General features: G+C 43.8%; 1 protein-coding gene across 3 annotated transcripts in view; it reads left to right on the top strand.

Moving 5' to 3' along the window:
- The window catches only part of LOC144722949 (SH3 and multiple ankyrin repeat domains protein 2-like), a 679,767-nt gene that overhangs the window by 200,963 nt on the left and 456,086 nt on the right, over positions 1–22,718 (top strand). For all 3 annotated transcript variants that reach the window (XM_078601389.1, XM_078601386.1, XM_078601388.1), the window contains exons 3-4: positions 4,741–4,944; positions 17,478–17,546. In XM_078601389.1, the coding sequence (XP_078457515.1) occupies positions 4,741–4,944; positions 17,478–17,546 (273 nt within the window). The remainder of the gene's footprint in view (positions 1–4,740; positions 4,945–17,477; positions 17,547–22,718) is intronic.

Here is a 22,718-nt window from a genome sequence, read left to right as displayed (position 1 = left end):
TGGTCTGATCAATTAATGCGGTTGAAGCAGAAATGATGTTGTTGGTTTTGGAGACGAGGCTGTTGGTGGGGTCTCTTTTTATTTTTGTATAGCTGCCATCGTTGAGTAGTTCTTGAATTTTGTTGTTGTATTCTATTTTGTCCATGATGACAGTGGCATTGCCTTTGTCGGCTGAGAGGATGACAATGTCATCCCTCTTTATTATTTGAGCTAATTCAAAACGCTCATCTTTGCTGATGTTGCTAGCTGGCATCTTAGCGTTTTTGAGGGTTACAGAGATTTCAGATCTTGCTACGTCTGCAGCGATGTGACTCAAGCCCTTGAGAGCTACATCTACTCGAGCAATTATATCATTAACTGGTATGTGTCTAGGTGTGACTGCAAAGTTTAGTCCTTTAGCTAAAACGGATTTCAAACCTTCAGAAATAGGACTGTTACTGCGATTAATTACGACTTTTTTAACATCTAGCTTTTCAATGTGTGGGTCCGGTTTCTTGTTTGAGAGGCGGTTGAATTTGGAAATCAAGTTGTCCTTACATTTAGTCGACATAGCGGCAGCTGAAGAGGCAGTCATTTTTTTCCACGTGTTCCCAATCCGATGTGGACATTGTTGCACTCAAAGATAAGTGTGATTTGTAGAGTGTCTTGTCTAACTGATCTAGTTCGGTGCGTGTAAGTCTGATTTTCTCTGAGATAAGAGCTAAGCTAGTTCTAGACAGAATTCGTTTCGCATTAGAAGAAGTTACAGCAGCAGATGTTAGTGTAAATGCGTTTGGTATTACCTTAGAGTCGCGGCATCTCTTCAGAAAGGTGAGAGACTCGATTAGCTGAGCCTTCTTATCCCGGAGCTTGTTGAAGGATCTCAAAGTTATGTGGAAACCCTCCCCGTAGAGGCGGTTAAATTTCGATTTAAAGCTTTCGTGACTGCAGGGATTCATCTTCTTGGTTCTTTCGGTAAAGTCACGTAGAAGGGAAGTAATAAAATAATAAAAATAAAACATAATAAAACAATTCTCACGACGTTTCGGCCACAACGCAAGCAGCCGTCCTCAGGCGAAGAATGAGAACATTATCAAGCTAGGAGCTTATATAGGTGTTGCTAGGAGGAGCGCCTTAACAAAAGAATGTGCATATGAAGAGGAATTTAGCATACCAATGGACAATGCATAGGAGGTGGGCGGAGGGGTTTCAAAGTCCCATTATGCCCATGCATTATGCAGGATCAACAGCACCACGGGGGGGCGCAAGGACTAAATGCTGGGGTACCCCCCCTGGTGAGACACTGCTTAACCAATACATACTTCACCTGGAATGGAACCTTCTACAAGCAAATTGAGGGCACCCCAATGGGCTCCCCCCTATCTCCGGTTGTAGCCAACATCTTCATGGAGAAATTTGAGACGGACGCCATCCAGACTGCCACTCTACGCCCGACCTTATGGAAGAGGTACGTAGACGACACTTTTGTCATCTGGCCACATGGCCGGCCTGCTCTAGACCAATTTCTCGACCACATCAATTCCATACACCCAGCCATCAGATTCACCATGGAAGTCGAAAATGATGGCAAGCTACCCTTTTTGGATGTCCTAATCAAAAGGAGACCTGATGGTTCAATGAGCCACTCTGTCTACAGGAAAGCCACCCACACGGATGCTTATCTAAAACCGGATTCCCACCACCATCCATCCCAGAAGAATTCCCTCATCAAGACTCTATATCATAGAGCCCAATGCATCTCCGACCATGAACACATTTCCAGTGAACTCAAACACGTACGCCAAGCTCTTAAGGCTAATGGTTACTCCGACTACACAATCCGCAAAGCCATCACTCCAACCATCAAGAAAGATCCTGTTGAGGAGCCTTTCAAGACCATCTCCTTACCCTACATTGCTGGGGTCACAAAAAAGATCTCCAAAATCCTGATTAAACACAAGATCCAGGTCCGATTCAACACAGTACATAAAATCCGTGATCTGGTACCATCTGTAAAATATGTGATTCCAGACATACAGTACCCTGGCGTCTACAAACTAAGTTGCCTCTGTGGTAGCAGTTACATTGGGGAAACCAAACGACACGTCTCAGACCGCATTCGTGAACATAAAGCTGATCTAAAACACGGTAGGACAAACACCTCAGCCGTGGCAGACCACTGTTACAACTCAGTGGGCTCACATGACATTGACTTTTCCAAGACGGAGGTTCTCTGCAAGCCATCTGGCTATCATGAGAGATTCGTTCATGAGGCGATTCACATATACAAACACAGAGACAATTTTAACCGAGAAGATGGATTCAGGCTTAGCAATCATTGGAAGGACGTAATAAACCATTTCGATACACATTAGGGTGAGTTGAATAATACATAGTGTTATATTAAAATGTATAAAGTATAGGGTGGTTTACAGCAATACAGTATCTAATTTAATGTTGGGTTTATCTATGGCAGTATATAGTACTGTATATGCTAAGAGAATAAAGTTTAGATGGAAGTATATTATATACTTCTTACGACGTAGAATTGTAATTTATTATTTGTTGTTAGTAACTCAGCTTATTGTAGAGTATAGTAAGTTTCAGTTTATATTTTAGTTTTTTATGTAGTTTTTACTTTGGTTTTCTACGTGGTTGTTTGGTAAATGCAGCTACATATCACTAACATTCCTTTCCTTTATTAACGCTGTTCCTTGCGCCCCCCCCCGTGGTGCTGTTGATCCTGCATAATGCATGGGCATAATGGGACTTTGAAACCCCTCCGCCCACCTCCTACGCATTGTCCATTGGTATGCTAAATTCCTCTTCATATGCACATTCTTTTGTTAAGGCGCTCCTCCTAGCAACACCTATATAAGCTCCTAGCTTGATAATGTTCTCATTCTTCGCCTGAGGACGGCTGCTTGCGTTGTGGCCGAAACGTCGTGAGAATTGTTTTATTATGTTTTATTTTTATTATTTTATTACTTCCCTTCTACGTGACTTTACCGAAAGAACCAAGAAGATGAATCCCTGCAGTCACGAAAGCTTTAAATCGAAACATGTTTTTTGGCCAGTTAAATGGAACAGGGTACGTTAAATATGTGTGTAAATATAGCGCTGTGTGTCATTCTATGCAATTGCAAACTTTTTGCAAACCACCTTTGCAGCAACTAAGCTTCGAGCCACAAATTCTGCACGGAATATCCAGACCCTTGAAAATATATATTTTCTGGCTTTGCTTGCCTGGGGCTTGAACCCAGGACCTCATAAGTCCTGCCTCATTATCCTGACATAAGCATTAGCCTCCTTTTCCCTCCACGGTCCCTCAGAACGGTCCGTCAAAAAAAAGTTTACGGTATCTATTTTTTTACCTTGAACTAGATTTCATGCCGACAGAGTTGATGCAGATATTTCACTGTTCCAGGCATATAACCACAGTGCAGGGCAGCTATTTTATGTCAACGATTTCCTTTTAAAATATTAACTCATTTTATAATGGGGACCTTTAAAATTACACTTTGTTTTTAAATGTTACAAAACTATCATTACCCTAAATATCACTTCACTTTCTAACATACCGTGCATTTATATATTTTTTTACCCAACATGGCCCCATTTTTTTTTACTACTGATACATGTTGTACAATATTGTCCGATGATATGTGGCAGCTGTCATGAGGAACAAACACACGCAATGTACAATAAAGTAAAGTGTTTGCACTATGACTAAGACAGGGTATTCTAGATTTGAAGCTTTCGTGACTGCAAGGATACATGCGCTTTGTTTTTTTTGAGAAAGTCACGTAGGTTAAAAAGAAAACAAATAAATTAAATAACGACGTTTCGGAGGCAACACAAGCCTCCGTCTTCAGGTGGAACCGTCACAGCAAAATTACTGTTGAGAAAAGTTAATTAGCCAATGTTGCTGTGGCATAGCATCTGTCCTACAATCAGAAGATTCTGAGTTAAAAACCAAGACCAGGGTTCAACTCATCGCATCATCCCATCGCGATCAATTCAAATGATTGCCGCTGTAAGAATTCAAGATTGATTGTCCTGTGGAAAAATCTGAGCAATGATGGCTCAGATTATGTGATTATCTACACCCTCTAATATTAAATTGCTGCCGATGCAATCACAGATTTTTACTTGCAATGTTATTGACAATGTACGGTACTTATACAACTGTGACCATTGCTTGCGTTCCAATGTCATCCGTTCCCAGGTTAAATGCGACCCATCCGTGTCGCTTGAGCTCCCACGCGGTTGAACAAAATAAACTCGATCGAAATCACACGGGACTCGATGAGAAGGTTGTTGGTTTTAACCGTTGAGGGGAACACCCTCAGCCGGACGAATATGACATGTTCCCCACCGTGGCTATTGCCATCATTGGTGACGAGCGTGACAAGCACTCACTTGAGCGGGGAGACCGCTCTGTGCGACAGTACCACCTCGACAAGCCGGTGGAAACGTGTCGCGCTCGCCGTTGTCGTCGTTCCGTCGGTGCGCTCACTTTCAGTCGTGGAGACATTGACGCCGCTTCAAGGAGAAAAAAAGGAAATCCGATGAAAACGAAGCGTTCACAAACGTGACAATCTGCCCCTCTGACCTCCCCAAATAAATATTCGTCCGCTACCCAGCATCCCTCGCAAAAGATGTAAGGGGAATTTTAATAGACTCTAACGTGGTTAATCAAAGGATGTTGATTGACATTGACGTTATCGCCCCCATCTCCCCCCCGCAAATGCCCTACAGAAATGCCTGCGTTTCAACCCCAACGCGACCGTGTGGGTGGCCAAGCAGCGCATCCTGTGCACCCTCAACCAGAGCCTGAAGGATGTTCTCAACTACGGGCTCTTCCAGCCGGCGTACAACGGGCGCGAGGGCAAGTTCCTGGACGAGGAGCGGCTGCTGCGTGACTACCCGCAGCCCATCCACTCCGGGGTGCCTTACATCGAGGTGGGAACACCGCGCGTGAACGCCTCCCAATATTATAGCGTATGTGTCACAGTGACGGGTATGTATCACTGCGGTACGTATGTAAAATCTGATGAGATACATATGCGTCACAGTGTATGTATCACGATGATACGGACAGAGTGGTGCGTGTATAATACATACGTATGTATAATGCATACGTGTGTATGATACATATGCATCACTGTGATACATACACAGTGATACATATGTATACAAACATTGATATGATATATATGTATTACAGTAATAATACACAAAATGTACGTGTCGCAAGTGAGACATTAATTCTCACCGTACAATTCGAGACAAAATGTCAAAGGTACAACGTTATTAGTTTCTTCCCTTAACTTTGTTGGTTGTGATTCGCAATCGAATTTTGGGGTTGCGCCAAATTTGTGTCACGCGCCGCCAGTTACACGGCCGAGCAAATTAAATTGTCATGTGTGCAAACAATTAACGTGTCAATTGCTATTGTTTCAGTGAGCTGATGGACAATTCTCAGAACCAAAAGTGATCAATTAGATTCGACGGTTCGCTTCAAACCTCGTATCGTAATCACTTTTTTTAAGTTGCATTATTTTTTGCGCTGCCGTTCACTCAACAAAAGTTGGCCACAAGTCCATTGTAACTTTAAAATTTATCAAAATTATTATATCGCACGTGCTGCTCATTGTGAAATAAGTAATTAAGGGAAATGCAATAATTTATTATGTATTATAATCACTAAGCCAACAATTACTCTGGAAACATTTTCGCAAAAGAATGATGTAATGGAATAATAACTGCATTCACAAGTTTATAAAAATATATATATATACGTTGTCAGGAAATAAAATATTAAATAAACTAGCATGATAAAAATAAAACGATCAGCAATAATCATACTCTAACGATATTTTTTGAAAGTATCGATACAATTATTGTGCATCTTATAAAGCGTACAATATATTGCAGCGTCGCTACAGCGTGACAACCTTAATGGCAATCTGGACGGCTGATGTTATGATCAAAGCATTCAACTGACATCAGAAAGTTGTGAGTTCAAATGCCCGTGCGGGGTTGGCTCAGTCCACAATTCCTCCCGAGCTGATAACGTGAGCACCGCTTTGTGACAAATCAAGCAGTTCCCATATGAAGAAAATGATCAATCAATGCCACTACAATATATATTTTCCATGGCTGACTCAGGGTCACGAATGGAGATGAATCCCGTCCCATTGCTCGTTTGAAAAGGGAGATGGTTTGATTTCTGTGGCTTCACTGAAATGGTGAGCGATAGCGAGTGCATACTGATTACAATTCTAACCGCACTCTTGATAGACTGCAGTCGTGAAAACTTCTACTTGGGCTTTATGCATGTCACTTGAGTGAAGCGGAGTCGCACGTTTGACATTCAGTCTCATCTCAGCCACATATTTGGGGACAAATACAATGACTAAAATCTAGTCCAAGATACCAGATACTCATTTAAGTCCGAATCATCCAAGGGGAGCCCCAAGAATCAACTCATGTCATCAGGTTCATAGCGCAGTTAACTAACTGCTGCACACGCATGCTCATACAGAGACAAAGATCCATTGTGTAGCCTACACGGGCTGTTGGGGCAAGTGCTGTTAACAAGCACCTATTAAGGCCGACACGGCATGCTTGGGGGTGGATGTGGCCGGCACCATGCCCAATACGCCTTTGTCCCGCCCAGTGCTGATATTCACTTACTGCACCAGGTACACATTTAAGGCTAAGTTGATCTAGGGGAGGGCCAGGACCACTGTAGATAATGTTAACCGTGACGGTGGGTCTACCTGTCCCCCTGCGAGCACATGCAAGCGTGCGTGCGTGCCAACCACGGGCACTCGTAACACGACGCCACAGCGGCAGGAGCCTTCGTTCAAAGTGCGGCTTTAAACGCCTCTCGTCGCCCGACGCAGAGGCTGGCGGAGCCGCAGCGTATTCGACCGTCGAACTGACGAGCCGCCCTCTGTTGTGCGACGTCGAGGCTCGGAGCTGTGCGCTCGTTCTCTCTCTCTCTATCCCGAGGCATTAGTTCGCCTTCCACTGGGAACATCACGGTGTGCCGCTCCGATGAAAAGTATGCGGTTTTTTTATAGGGAAGAGGGAGGGGGGAAGAAAGAAGAAAAAACATTATTTTAGCGCCAACGATGATTGCTGCAAGGGTGGGAATTATACACGGCTGAAAGCGTTATAAGTCGGCGAGACCAGCGAGTTTGACAGCAGCCCCATTTGCGAAGATGTAAAGGAAGATCAAATCGTGAACCGCATCAAATGAAGGAGAGGAAGCCAGTTTAATATAATCTAAGGATGCAATGACGACGGCGTGCACAGTTAATGATTCGCACCTGGGCCATGTGTTACATTGATGTGACCGCTGTAATAGCCTGCACAGTGTTCATTATTTACGTTCGGTGAGCTCGTCAAACACAATAACATGGTGTGGGTAGGGTCCTTGAGGCCAGCCCTTGGCATTGCGACCGGCTCAGTTTGAGGATTTTGCTTAGAAAATCGCAGCCTTCGCACTGGGCTCCAACGAATTATTTATTTATTTAAGGCTTCGATACAATTAGGCAGACGGGGGGGGGGGACAGCCAGAACATTGACACGTGAGGGTCACTGTAAACAAGAACATCGTGCAATCAGTAACTCGTGAAGCCAGAGGGCAAACAGTGGAGAACGGCATTGTCAATGTTTGGGAATACCTCAAGCGTACAACACTACAAAGGTTAATGAATGTACAGGACATGCATGTGCATGCTTAATCACAGAAACGAGAGCTGATATTCGCAGAGGAAACAACGCGAAACACAATCGGCAACTATTTTCCCAAACTATCGCAAGAATGCAAAGCTGCATAATCCAATAAAGGAGACAGGGCATCAATGCATACCGCAATCAGAGTATGACCCAGACTTCTATAGGAGGTAATATCCTTCCTGTGTTGACTTTTGGACCCAAGAAACACGTTTGTAATAATAAACCCGAGCACTCGCCCTCGAGGAGCGACACAACAATTCCCTAAGCACGTGTGTGGGGCTCCTGAAAACTAAACTAGTTTTATTTTCCATAATAGAGTTTTTTGGGGTTAGATCACGTAAATATATAAATGAGTTTAACACGTAGGTTTTCGCGACTAATATTATTCATAAGAAACGTTTTTGGGTTAGATCGCGTTATTTATAAATACACGACGTTTCGCCGGTAATTACAACGAGCCTCATCAGGCGAGAGTCAGATTTGTGGAGAAGTCTTACTGTTTCGTTCCTTATATAGAGGCGTACATGTGGTGACCACGTACTCAGTTTGTAAATGTTGTGGCTTGGCTCTCCAAGACATGTTCTGTTTACGTGACAACCCTTACTAGTTGGCTGTGTCGCGTGATGGCGGGTTTTAACGATACATTCAGCAATATTTTCGCGATCTAACCCAAAAAAACCTCTATTTGTCGCGTAGGCCTACTCCGTGTTAGTTTTATTTTACCAGGTAAGGCCCACTGAGCTGTGTAGCTCTTTTTTTCAGAAGCGACCTGGCCACAAATGATAGCTCAACGAAGTTGCTTATCACGTGGAAATTTGTGGCAGTCAAATACCCTAAACGCCTGTTGATTATAAATGTGGAACCGGAGAAAAATTCACGCGACCATGGGGAGAACACGTAAACTCCAAACATACAGCAGGCGTCAGGGTCGGGATCGAACCCACGACCTCCTGTATACCAGGCAAGGTAGTTAACGGCTCGCCACCGTGGCACCACTATGTCTAAATGTCAAGTCTCTCCCCTACCCAGAAATCCCCTGGGCCCCCTTATCCTATTACAATGGTAATCCCATCACACCGCCTCTATAGAGAACAAAAACCCCTACGTCTATCCGGGAGCCCAAAAGAGGGATCAGGGTCAATCACCGGATCCCATTGGGGATGGTTGGCAATTAGCATGCTCCTGTCTTGGACCCGATAAAATAAGAAAGTGTGTCAGAACTTGCCCAGGGGCTATGTATATATACGTGTGACGAATTGGAATATCAAATGAGTAATTTGGAAGGACAGTTACCCAAGAACTTGCTGGATGATTTTGAGCGAGGCCATCGGCCGTCACAGGGTGACGAGGTCCCAGCTGTTTGTCCTTGGAGCTTTGCGTGCGGGCTGTGGGCGTTGCGAGCGAGTCTCTTCTTTCAGGACGGTTCTGTGCAGCTCAACGCTCAGGTGAACCCAGGAAGAGAGGGCAGCTCGACGAGCCACTGGGGTGCCGTTTGGAGCCAGGGACAGCCGTTGTCTCGTTATAAACCAGGCGCTGACCCTTGAATCCCTCTGCCTTGGTGGAGTAGACTCATTGCATCAAGGGCAGAGCTGCTTACTGTGCATAAGTAAAGTTAAGTTTATTTGTTTAACCAGGTGAGAACACAAAAGACCAGGAAAAGTCTAATTTGCAAGTGACCCGAGTTACCGGAAAATTGACAAACGCAAAACAAATGAAATACAGTACAGCAATGAAGCAAACTCAAACCAGAGCCATGGCCATGGGCTAGACCAGGAATCGACATCGAAGATAACAAGAAGAGCCATTTTCTTCGAATTTGATATACAAAAAACTCGAGAGCCACAATGCACGTGAAAGACGTCACGAAGCAGTCCTTGAAGAGCCGCACGCGGCGGCGGAACCGCATTTTGCCGACCCCCTGGAACTATCCAATGGATTTCGGGTCGATGCTTGCTGATACAGAGTCGGGGGGGGGGGGGTCCACTCTGCAAACACGTGGAGGAGGCAGAGTCAGCTGTGGAAAGCTGGAATTCCATTCCCGAAGCAGAATAACCCCCATGGCTGGAACAGTGGAGGCGAATGAATGAGAGCACTGCTTTTGAAGAGCCCATTCAAAAGCAGTGCACAGGGCCGACGTTGGTCAGCACAGGCCCGGCTCTCCGACCCTGTTGATTGTCTCCCCTCTGCACACACGCACACACAAAGATAAAAGATCCCCCGTATAGCCTTAACAGACTGTAGGGGCAAGTGCTGTTAGCGAGCACCTATGAAGGCCGCAACGGTACACGAGGGGGTGGGTGGCCAGCACCACGCCCGACCGCCTTTGTTTCCCTAGTGGTGATGTTTACACACCGCACCAGGTACTCATTTGAGGCTGAGTCGACCTAGGGGAGGCCCGGGACCGGTTCAGATAATCGTCACTGGTGTTGGCTGTGAACAGGAATCGAACCCGGGTCGCCAGGTTCATAGCGCAGCGCGCTATCGCTCCCCACACACGCACACGTGCACACGCAGAGACGTCGTTGCAGACATTGTTACAGACGCTCACATTGCTGGTAAGAAGAAGAAGAAGAGGAAGAAGAGGAGAACATTTAAGACGTTTCGCTTTATTTTTGTTACCCTAATTATTCTAAGTGAAGTTTAATTTCACAATGCGGTAACGTGATGTGTAGCTATAAATAAATCCACAAATGTTTCCTGGGATTTTGACTTCATGAGTGCAGACTATTAGCACGGAGTTTTGTGTATCGAAATCGAGGTATAGCCACACTCTGTTTTATCCAAAGGGTGTTATTTAGCTAAATTGACTCTGCATGATGCCGAGCTGCAAGCACTGCGTGCATCGAAACTGTGGTTTTGACTGGGTGAGGCACAGGAAGAAAGCAAGAGAGGGAAGAACGTCTTTGCATTGTGACAGCCCGGTTTCGAGACTGCAAATCAAGCTGGGATGCTGATCTGCAATTTGAGTGAGCTTTGAAAAAGCACACGGGACACATTTCAAAAAAATGTGTCAGCCCTTCAAAGTGGCTTCCTATTACCGCATCATAATCACCAGCCAGTTGCCTGATGGATTCTTGGGATGGATGCTTTGAAATACAAAGCGATCCATCTGCCACCTATCACGCATGAGAAGACAGGCTTGCCACATCCGCCCGTTTTCAAAGAGAGCAAGACTTTGGCTCAGTTCTATTCCAGAGACTCATCCGTTCCAGGCTTAGTGTTAGGTCACTGCCAGCCAAGTGACACTGTGTGTGGTCAGATTGCTCAACAAACAGTCAACAGGTTGCGAGTTTAAGTCCCAGACAGGGTTCAGTTCAGCCCATCATTCCTGTGGATTCATTAAAAGAACATGAATTTGTGGCAAGTCAACAATGAACATCTCATCGATAGACTGTGCACTACCAGAGGGATATGGAATGTACACCCAGAGGAGCATCGGCAGTTTTGCTCGATGAATGGGGAAGCATCGTTACTGTGACCTTTGCCTGTGTACTGATGTCATGGTCAGGCCCAGGTGCACTCAGCAGCCACTTCATCTCAAATGCCGTCAGTTTGTGCCCTTTTGTTGGCTCATGACATTAAATCACAGAGGCTGATGATCTTATGAGACGCGTACATTTCGCTGTAGCTTTATGAACTATGCAATGGAAGCCAGCCCTTAAGTGTTGTTATGATTGGCAGCAATGTTAAGCGTGGCTGGCACTCACAAAGTCACTTTGCACAACTGTGAAATGATTGATATTTTACCATCTAATGTCCTCGGACAAAACCCTCAATTTGTGCAACGCCTGCAATTCACACTTTGTCGTCACAGTGCTGAAAACACGATTAAATCACAAAAGCCATCTGCCCATTCGGTCCAAAAAAGACAGGAAATTACCAATTGACATTATTATTATTATTGAAGCACATAAACTCACACTCTTTTTGTTGTAAGTCAAAATTGTAGCCTTTCTTTCTTACAAAACAACTTATGATTGCTGCATGCAACACAATTGGTAAGCCCTCTATGTTCAAATGCTGCAGAGATTTGTGAAGCTAAATTGTCAAACCCAATTTTTGCCAATCATCATATTACAAGTCTATCCTTGCTCGATGGGTTGCATTCATTTTACATCATCTCCATGTCTCACTTTAAACGTTCACTCCTGTCTCAATCGGCTATGCAGTTCTACAACCAAAGGGGATACATTGGATGCTTCATTGCTCCTCACGTTACACAGTGAGCAGTGAATTTGCTCAAGAAAAAAAAATACGAGAAATTTTCTTGGCGAGATTCATGAAGTAGTTTGGTCCAGAACCGTTGCCTCACTGTATCCATAGTGATCAGCCAATGGCTGAATGTAAGTTAATTATTCAAAACAGTCACCGAACGTGAGTGATGCGCAAAATTCAGATCCAGCGTACCCGGACGAATTCCTGGTTGCATGGTGACCCAGTCTAACCCTGCCTCTTGATTGTACGCTGGGAATTTGGGCTCTGCAATTGTGTTGCTGTGTAACAGATGCACATATACACACACACACACACGTCCGTACCCCATAGTGTGTGCCACGCAGGTGAATATTAATTGCATTTGCGAAGTGTTTGCTGACTGTGTGAATGTATGTGTGCTGACTGCGATGATTGTGAATGTGTGTGTGCTGTGGGGAGCGGTAGTGTCGGGGTAACCGCACAGCACTACGAACCCAGGGATCCGAGTTCGATTCCTGCTCACGGCCAACATGGCTGAGGAATATCTGAACCTATCCTGGGCGTCCCCTAGGTCGACGCAACCTCAAATGAGTACCTGGTGCGGTGTGTACACATTAACATTGGAGGACAAAGGCAGCGGGCGTGGTGCTGGCCACCCACCCCCTCGTGTGCTGTTCTGGCCTTCATAGGTGCTCGCTAACAGCACTTGCCCCGGAAGTATTTTAAGGCTATATGGGGGATATTTGTCTTTGTGTTCTGACGGTATGAATGTCGGGAGAAGTAGTCTAGAGGTGAGTGCACTGAGCTATGAACCCGGTGACTCGATTTCCATTCCCACTCAAGACCGACCGATAACAGTGGTGAATATTTAAACTGGTCGTGGACATCCCCTAGGTTGATGGAACCTTAAAGCAGTACCTGGTGAAGTGTGTAAACATCATCTTTGGGCAGATGAAAGCAGCCGGGATAGTCCTGGTCACCCACCACATTTAGAAGCATTTATTTGGAGTATTTTGGCTGCAATAAATGTCTACATGATAAGCCACTTCGTTGAGCTATTATTTGTGGCCAGGTTACTTCTTAAAAATAGATATATAGCTCAGTGGGCCTTACCTAGTAAAATAAAAAAAAATTGTAATAAAAGAGGTTAGTTTAGTCTAACCGATCTTCATCTTGACTGTGAATGTACTGCCATGGGTAGGCGCCTTTAAGTGCACATACAGTAGTCTGACACAAGCACCGTGGTGACGTTACCACCACTTAGTGGTGAATGGCGCTTGTTGTAGTTTTTATGGGTACGGGGTAATACATTGATTGATAGGGGGTTTTAATTGCATTAATACGGTCAAATAATGTATTTTATTTACATTTTTAAAGGTTGCAAATATAAAAAAATAAATCCCTCTTTCCTTCTGTGCTTGTGTAAACGATCCACGTGTTCTTGTTAGCGTGGATCAGTTCAACAATTTGAAGCCATCGCTTCTTTGTATGTACGTATGCTGAACTTCTTTTACACCGTACATAGCCAGCCGAACTCATTGGAGGTGTGGAGGAAGGACACCAAACGAAACACAAAAAACAGTTCTCAAGTGATGCGCTTTCAATCTAGATTTTAAAAGTGCATAGGTCCAGTTGCTTCCGAATATCAAAAGGAAGAGCATTCCAGATGGCCGCAGAAGCGCATTTGAAAGCGCGCGTTGCGGTGACCGTCCCTGCTCGATGGCCAAAAGCCTCTGCGAAGACGATCGATTCGCACGTAAAGGCGAACAATTTTCTATGAGAACGGCAGTAACTTTAGAATTAAATCTCTGCGTCGAGTCCACCGTGATAGCGCTCGATACAAAACCAATGAAAACCCCAACTGTGGTAATATTGTTTTCAAAATACACACGGATAATACACATTGCCATCATAAAACACATTGTAATCGCATAGTTACCATTCCACAGTCCAATAACAAATCTATACCGCATTCATACATGTTTGGAATATTTGCGGACATCCATTATAAAAATGTATTTTTTTCCTGCATCTATAATAATCCAATTACTTGGACGGCATTTTCTTTCTTCTAGCATTGCCCCATTGATTTTTGTGCTCATCACTTAAATGCAATTTCAAGCAATTGTTGAAAGAGTGAATTGGCACCATTACAAAAGGTATCTTTCTAAACAATCTCATTATTCCCCCTGAGAGTGTGTGTGTTTATTATACTACATGGGCTATATGGGGGATCTTTGCCTGTTTTATATCTATATGTAGTGTAACCAATCTCCTTGCACAGGGGATTCATATAGAAAGTTACGAACCGGTCAATGGTGGCTATGCACGTGACCTGTACTCCAGCACTGTGGAGGTAGTGAGGGTTGGTCGATCGGACAAATGTGGAACTTCCTTCCAGTGAGCGTTGAGGTGCCATACTCTGGCTCGCCAGAAGAGGGCAGCACAGCAAATTAACTAATCACCATCTGTTTACATCTGTACGGGGATATAGTGTTGCTCCCTCGCGTTCGTGAGTCTTCCCCAGGTGCTCGGGTTTCCCCCCAGACGTATAAACACTCAGCACTAATTGGCTGAAAAAAAATCTTAAAATAAAAACCCAATGCAAGATCCTCCTGATAAAGAGTCCTACAGCTCAGTGTGGCTTCCCTGGATAAATACGTTCACAAAAAGGAGGGCCTTCATACTCTTGAGCTCAACACGACAACTCTCTTGTGACGGTACAGTTCCTATGAAAGCCACGAGCGTTACTTTTTGTTTTTTTCGGTAAAGTCACGTAGGTAAAAAAATAAATTAATTAAAGTTAAAATAACTAAATTAAATCACGACGTTTCGGGCGCAACACAAGCGTCCATCTTCGAGCCTGCTCACAATCCCTTCCCATGCTGTACCTCACTTCGTGTTGCTTTGTTCAAGATAAATATCCCCTTTTTGTGCAATAGTAAAGGCGCACTGATGATCCGATGCATTGTCACTCGAAGATACCTCTAGAGGACTCAATTAAATTTTTTGTTATATCAGGAATTGACATCTGGCTGGTTGCCGGTGTGGTCAGGTACCTCAACTTACAATCAGAAGGGTGCAACTCAAACTATCATGTCCTTCATGGATAATAAACATGAGTAGCGCTTTGTGTTAGAACTGGTCATCCTGTGGAGGGTTGTGACTACATTGTCATAAGAATGTGGAGTCCTACGCCAGTAGCTGAGAGCCACCAATTAAAATCGGTGCTGTGCCATTGTGTGTTTGATCAGGGATTTACTGTGACTTTTAGTTTTTGCTTTGAACAGTTGCCTTAATTATGAAAGTACCTCCTTTAGCGACTCTGTAATCCTTTAATTACAAACTTAATTTGGTCCAGAATCTGCTGTGCTCCTTTACTAAACCCATACAGCAATAAAGGCCACGTGACTTCAATCCTCGGCCGATGGCAGCCATGGGGAGGGGGGGTGCAGCACATGCCTGTAGTTGAGCAGCTTGTGGGGGCTGAGATTGCTGGATTATGCATCCGTGTGGCCATCGTGTATGTGTTCGAGATACCCACCTAAGAATAACAATTTTATTCTTCTTTTCATGCCGCAAGATTCAAGACCACCAAACACAAGTTAGGATAAAACCGAACATTTACGAAGACAGCTGTTATAAAAAATATACGAGCAGAGGGAAAAATTAACAAAGCAATAAGATAATCATAAGAAGCCAGAATAAAATCAGAAGGCTAAATTATAAACAGAGGCCTGAAGCCTTCATATAAAAGTAGTCCCTGTGGGCATAGAACCTCTGCCATGATTGGCCAGAGAGTTCCACAGTCGCAGAGCCCGAACACAACGCCAACAGCTTTCCTTTCCTGCTGAGCTTGAGCCTCGGAATACAGAGCAGGGCCAATGCTATCAGCTGACCTCAAGAAGGTGCATGTGGGAGGTGCTACAGCAAGGAGATTTCTGACAGGCTACTTGCAGTCACTTTAAATATCCACCTCAAGCATGCCTGTCCTTTAAAAATATCATTTGAGGCTTTCCTGGGTAAACAAAGAATTACAACTGCCATCGTCAGACACCTCACGCCTACGGATGCTTCTAATGCTCCTCTCTATACTCCCACACGCTCCATCCATTTTATCCTATACAGCATTGCATTATCTGCACAACATCCCATATATTTATTCTTTGCTTCTCCTGAGAAAAAACATTGCTGTTACCATGCCATGTCGATTCAATTGTCTTTCTAAAATACGAATTCTCTCTTAATTTTCGGTTGATGTTTATTCGGTAAATGCACTTGAAGATTCTCTTGCGGTACGCACGCGAGGCGTTGGTATTTGTTGAGCCTTCAAATCAATGTAAAATTGGCGTCAGCGTTTCGTGAGGGGTTATAGAAACATGCCGGGATTCGCACGAACCAAAATCCGAGTGAAATTTATAACAATTGCGGTTTAGCGTCTCCGCTCGGATTATTTTTCTCAAGGCAAGTCTCTTTTTTTTACTTCAAATTAAGGCCAGCCTGCATATTAAGTTATCATTTTGCCCACGATGGTTTAAATTATTTTATTACAAGAGCTTCTTACACATTCAAGACTCTGTTGGCTGCCTAAACTCCTGTGTGAATGTTTTCTTGATTTGAATGCACTCCAACTGACATTTTCATTGTGTACAGTGGGATTAACATTCATTCAGTGCATTGTTATATAATGTGGCTTTTTTTCTGTATGGATGTTGAACTTCTTTTGCACCGTATGTAGCCAACCGTGCTAATCTGAGGTTGGACTGTATAATAATATTACATTCTCATAGATGTGCGTGCGTGTGCATGATGCATATTGAATTAATCCATTTTAATTATTAAGCCCATGTTATAGCACCCCATTTATTGTTTTAAGTTTGAAACGAATGCTCGTGCGTGCGATTTATTTTTTTCAAAGGATTAAAGCCATCCCGCAGAAACATGAACCTTTTCATTTTACTCCGGATCCCGGCAGTGGGATTTGTGCAGACTTTCGGCTCTGCTCATTCTGCATTGTGAATTGGGCCAACAACAACAACAAACAACAACAACAACAACAAACTGTTGCGGAACGTCCGAGCTGGCACCAGGACATTTATGCAAAAGCACTGGGGAGCGCTTTTCGTAATCCAGACTTCGGTCTGGGCCACCCCTAAGTTGGTTTCACACTCAGAGGGGCACCTGGGTCAGTGCGATCAGCAGAACTGCATCGACACCGGGAGGACAAAGGCAGCTTGGGTGTAGTGTAGCACACCCCACGTCTAGATTTCATAGGCACTCACAGAACTTGTCCAAACACACCATGAGGCTTAAAGGGGGATTTTGTCTATATATATACAGTATATAGATATAAAACAGTCATTGTAAACATATGTAGCTGCAGCATGCTTCTTTGGAATTGCTAAACTCCTCTCCCTGTCTGGTCAATGTTTCTCTGCGCTGAGATGTTCTGCCTGCTTACCATATAACGCGTGTTGTGCTTATGTTGTGCCCGATCTAATTTGGTGGAAATTAAATGTGTTTATCCATAATTGTTTTCTCTCCTGCAGTTTCGCTATAAAAAGAAAATCTACAAGACCCTCGTGAATGAAAAACAGCTGGCCAAGCTTCATGCTAAGGTAGGACATTGCAGTTTCCGTGTGCATGTGTATTGCTACGGGTATGAGGGTATGCATCTTTGTTTCCTACAAATCTGTGTGTATGTGTCCTGTTGTGTACATTCGCTGAGCACAGACCCAAAACGCTAATCGGCAAAGGAACAAACGAATTGCGCTGCGAAAACCCGGCTACCCGAGTTGGATTCCCAACCACGGCTAACATCGGTGGCAAATAACTGAACTTATCCTGGGCTTTCTTTCCCCTTGGTCAACTTGGGCTTAAACGAGCACCCGGTGCAGTGCGTGAACATCAGCACCTGGGAGACAAAGGCAGCCGAGCACTGTCCTGGCCACGACCACTGCCTCGTGTGCCATTACAGCATTAACAGGTGCTCACTAACAATGTTTGCTCCGAGAACCTATGTTGTGGGCAATACCAGGGAGCTTTGTATTGTAGTTTATACACATCATTATAACTTTAGCAACCCGGGTTCTTTTCCCGCAGCAGTGGCATCTGGTATTGGAACTCGACCTCAAATTGTCGTTGATCTACTCAGGCATACATGAGTAGTTACATGGTTGGAGTGTGTAGACATGAACACTGGGGCAGACAAGGGTGGCCGCTTGCAATCGGCATCGACCACACCATCCCCTCGTGTGTTATACCGGCCCCAAGAGGTGCTCGCTATCAGCAATTGCTAGGACAATCTAAGGCTAAACCGTGGAGCAATATTATTTGCACAATCGTGAGTTCGCGATCGTCACGTCATGCTGCAATCTACACGGACCAGGCTCAAGCACTGCTCATATATATATAAAAGGGTATCTGTATGAGTAAAGCTAATATTAATATTTGTAAAATTTTTATTTTTACAAATAACAAGTGCAGAGTGAATGGGGCATGAATCAGGTACAGCCCCATGACCCAGTGTCTCGTGATCATACGGTAGTAAACACCTGCGCATGTGAATAGCGGTGACCTGTCATGAGTTGTGTCCTCTGAGACCTTTAAGGGCGAGTTAAATTGATAAAAAAATTAAGCTGCAATATAGTGGCCAACTGCATGAACAATGTAAAAAGGCTTGCAAACACGTAGTCCGCCACAATCAGAACGTGAGCGATTTTGTGATGATGATGATGATATAATTGTCGCTCCAATCGGTGCGTCAACGCGATCAAAGATCTGATGCCACTCGTGTGGAGATGTACATTTCTGGGTGAAAGTCAAGTGAAAATTGAGCATGTATTGGCAGTCAAAGGGATCAGTGTGGAAGATTTTCGTTCAATAATCCACAAGTTGACTTTATGAAAAATGTGTGCCTGTTGGGTGCCAAACATTTTCAATTAAGTAAATAGATTCACGTTTATCGTTCGTTTTCAGACAAATTCCTGTATGAAGGTAATGCATTCTTGTCTCACATCATTGCTGCTAATGAAACGTTCATCCGTCATTGTGAGCCAAAGAATAATTGATAGATTACTGAATTAAAGCAAACAAGTTCTTCCACTATGAAAATAAATCAATCAAATCTCAGCCTTTTGCTCGACAATAATGAAGACAGATTTGTTTTTACCTCGTCAAAATTAAGTAACGAGCATTGTACATTGCGACTTACAAAAAAACTAACATGAAGCCTGACTATTCTTGGTTCTTTCGGTAAAGTCACGTAGAAGGGAAATAATAAAATAATATAGAAAGGAACTTTACTGAAAGAACCAAGAATATGAATCCCTGCAGTCACGAAAGCTTAAATCGAAATTGAAGCCTGTCTCTTTATCGGGAACGCTGTGGGCTGTTGATGAAATAAGTTGTCCGTACCACCCATGCACGCACTCTGCACATGCAGCAACTAAATTGTTGGGAAAGCTCGGACTTGAGGTGCTGGAACTATCCAGCATACAGGCCGGATCTAGTCCCTGCAGAATACCATGTTTTCGGAACTCTGGTAGAAGGTCTATGTGGACGCGAGTCCAACAGTGGTGAGTGAGGCTGTGGTAGAGTGTGGCAGTTGTGTCTTCAGACCCCACCAGAAGATGTCTCTGGTGCCGGCACGGGGAAGTTTATGGACCACTAGAACACGTGTGTTGAAGTAGTCAGAACCTTTGTTGAGACTGGAGGAATCTGATGAGCTCTGAAGCTCGTTTTCACAGATGTTGAGTATTTTAGGAATGTCACTGCTTGAAGAAATAGTCTGTTGTGTGGATGTTACTAAGTTCTCTGTGATAAATGAATGTTGTCTCTTTTTGAAAAATGCTCATACATCAATGACAGACCCAGATTAATGTAAATTGAACTCTGAATAAAACAAATTATTTAGTGCCTTGAAATCTAACCGTCTGGCTGCAACCTTGTTATTAGTTGTCACTCTGTGTCTGTAACGTGACTCATGGGTGCAATTGTTATCCATTATAATGCACGCGTTATGACACCTCTATAAAATTGAGTAGAAACTATAAAGCACTCTGTATTCATGCATTTTCCATGGAGCTACTCGGAGATTTGCGCCCTGAGCCATAGCTCTGATTTGCCCACCCCTCATACCCGGCCTCAACAATATTTTTGTGTGTCAAGCGGGTCATGGGGGATGTGATGACGTGGCCACTCTGTAGGTGGAGAATGGCTTTTCTGGTTTAGAATTTAGGAAATCCACGGCAGCACACCGGGGAGTAGCGCCGGATGGTCTGGGCAGGCGTGCCCTGGCTCAGTCCCGCTCCTGCAGATTGTGTTGTTGTTCTTCAACAAAAAAGTTGATTGCGAACGTCAATGACATGATTCACCGTTGGATTTTAGGTTTAGGGCCAAATTGTGTAAACCTTAAAATAAAATAATGAATCATAACCCTGGCTGCAAAAAAAACGTGCGTGTTAAGTTGATCAAGAACGCGCTCCTATCGTTACCCAGTGCTCCTGTGCAGGCAGCGAGGGTTGTGGGATCGCAACTGAATGTTGCGAAGCTCTCTTGCTGTGGGGGGTCGAGGAGGCGCCATACCCATGGCTCGCCAGGAGAAAGCAGTTCGGCAAAAATGTGGACTCCACCTGTTCCGTCTGCATGGGATAGAGCATTACCCCCTCGCACTCGTGGGTTTTCTCCGGGTGCTTCGGTTTCCTCCCACATGTAAACAATCATTGATTGGCCGGTAACACCTTCATATGCAGAGGACTGCAGAGCTTGGGCAATCGTTGGCACCTGCTCATTAACTGGCTATCTTCCTGCTTGAGTTGTTCTCTCTCTTCGAGAGTGAGTGAATACCGTGCGTGTTACAAGTGGAAGTTATATATATTATGTATAATGATTATATAATAAGCATATTGCACACGATGCCATCTGTTGTTCAGGATAACAACGAGTAGTTGCTCCCTACAGAAGATCACATTTCATTTGTAATCCTGCGTCGATCGAATACAGGCTGACATGAGCAAAAACACAGCACACCGTGAAGTGTGGCGATGCCAATTCTTGAGAGCTAAAGGCAGTTTGCTGTGGGCCTGGCTCTATATTGTGCGGTGCTCGTCAATAACGCTTGCTCCAGCAGCCAAACCACACTAAAATGACGGGGATTATTTTCAGACTGTATCTATTAGAACAATAATAACACCGCAATGGTTTTGTTTATATCTGGATGTTTGTTTGCGTGTATACCACCCCAAACCATTTGACAAAACTTGCTGACCCGCCCATACTGGACAACTGTGACAAAGAGCTTCTTAGCTCATCGGATTCCTCCTGCAATCTAAATAAAGATTCTGATTCTGAGATGGTCAGGGGTCAGCAACCAAGTTTTTTCGAATTCAGTAGAAAACTCAGTATTTTAAGAGCCACAATGCCATGTGAATACGAGACGGTGGTGGTCCTTAATAAATAACGGTCACGGAGCAGTCCCTAAAGAGCCGCATGCGGCTCTGGAGTTGCAGGTTTCTGACCCCTGGACATGATTACACAGACACTAAGATTTTGGGAGAAATACCGTCACTTGTAGAACCCCATACATTTTCCAAATCATGGGGATGTTGATTTGATAACAAGGATTACTGTAGTGAGAACCTGCAATTTTATTGTTTTGTTGTAGGATGCTGTGGTACTTAGATAAGAATGTATGTCATAAGAATAATTGTGCATACAGACACTGTACCATATAAAAAGCACATATACAAATTAATGTGCGTGTCCATGTATGCCAACATTATATTAAAGAGACGTGCAACATCTCACACGTACATACACTACACAAGGTATCCACAAAGTATTTTGTGTGGGCTTCTACTTACTGCATTTGTCATTGTGTTAGACACGATCCAACCAAACGGTTGTATAAAAAAACACGTTTTACGGCCAGGGATGGTATCAGACATCAGAGCAACTAACGAAAAAAACCATGATGAATGATTGCTGTTGTTCATAAAACACGTCGCGGTTTTCTTGCAATCAATGTTCATCAAACATGTATGATGTAAGCTCTCCGTACATTCTAGATTTGAAGCTGTCGTGACTGCAAGGAATCATATTCTTAGGTTTTTTCGGTCAAGTCACGTAGGTAAAACATCTAAATTAATGAAAATAAAATAAAACAAAAATCACGACGTTTCGGAGGCAACACAATTCGGCTGTGACGGTCCCACCTGATGACGGAGACTTGTGTTGCCTCCGAAACGTCGTGATTTTTGTTTTATTTTATTTTATTTTCATTAATTTTGATGTTTTACCTACGTGACTTTACCGAAAAAACCTAAGAATAACTCTCCGTACATCTCTCTCTCCGTGAGCCGTGTCCTTTATCAAAGGTGTCGCAGGTGGTGGTCTTCCTTACATTTAGCCCTGTCCATGATATTACTGAAGAACTTTGCCTCAGATATCCCAAGTTGCATCCAGTTATTCAAATTGCTTCGGTACTTATTTTTTTACCTGTTCCATAGGTTCTGGTCCCTCTCATGCTCCCAGTCAAAACACATTCCTATAATCGCTCATTTGTTTTCACATTACATGTCCAAGAAATCCAACTTGCCTTTCTCTAATCATTCTCATACACTTTGTTGTTGTTGTATCCTGTTGCTATCTCTAATACATTTACTCATCTTGTCTGTCCATATCATGTTTCACGTTCTACTATTTAAACAACACATTTTTGTTGCTTCGGGTTTGCTTTGTGGGGGGGGGGGGTCTGTGTAATCTGTCCAGCATTCACGTCCACAGATGAG

The sequence above is a fragment of the Lampetra planeri genome, chromosome 16 (assembly GCF_965212315.1).
Source record: "Lampetra planeri chromosome 16, kcLamPlan1.2.h2, whole genome shotgun sequence".
Taxonomy (NCBI): Eukaryota; Metazoa; Chordata; class Hyperoartia; order Petromyzontiformes; family Petromyzontidae; genus Lampetra; species Lampetra planeri.
The sequence above is the reverse complement of the archived record's forward strand: the minus strand, read 5'-3'. Positions and strand labels throughout refer to the sequence as shown.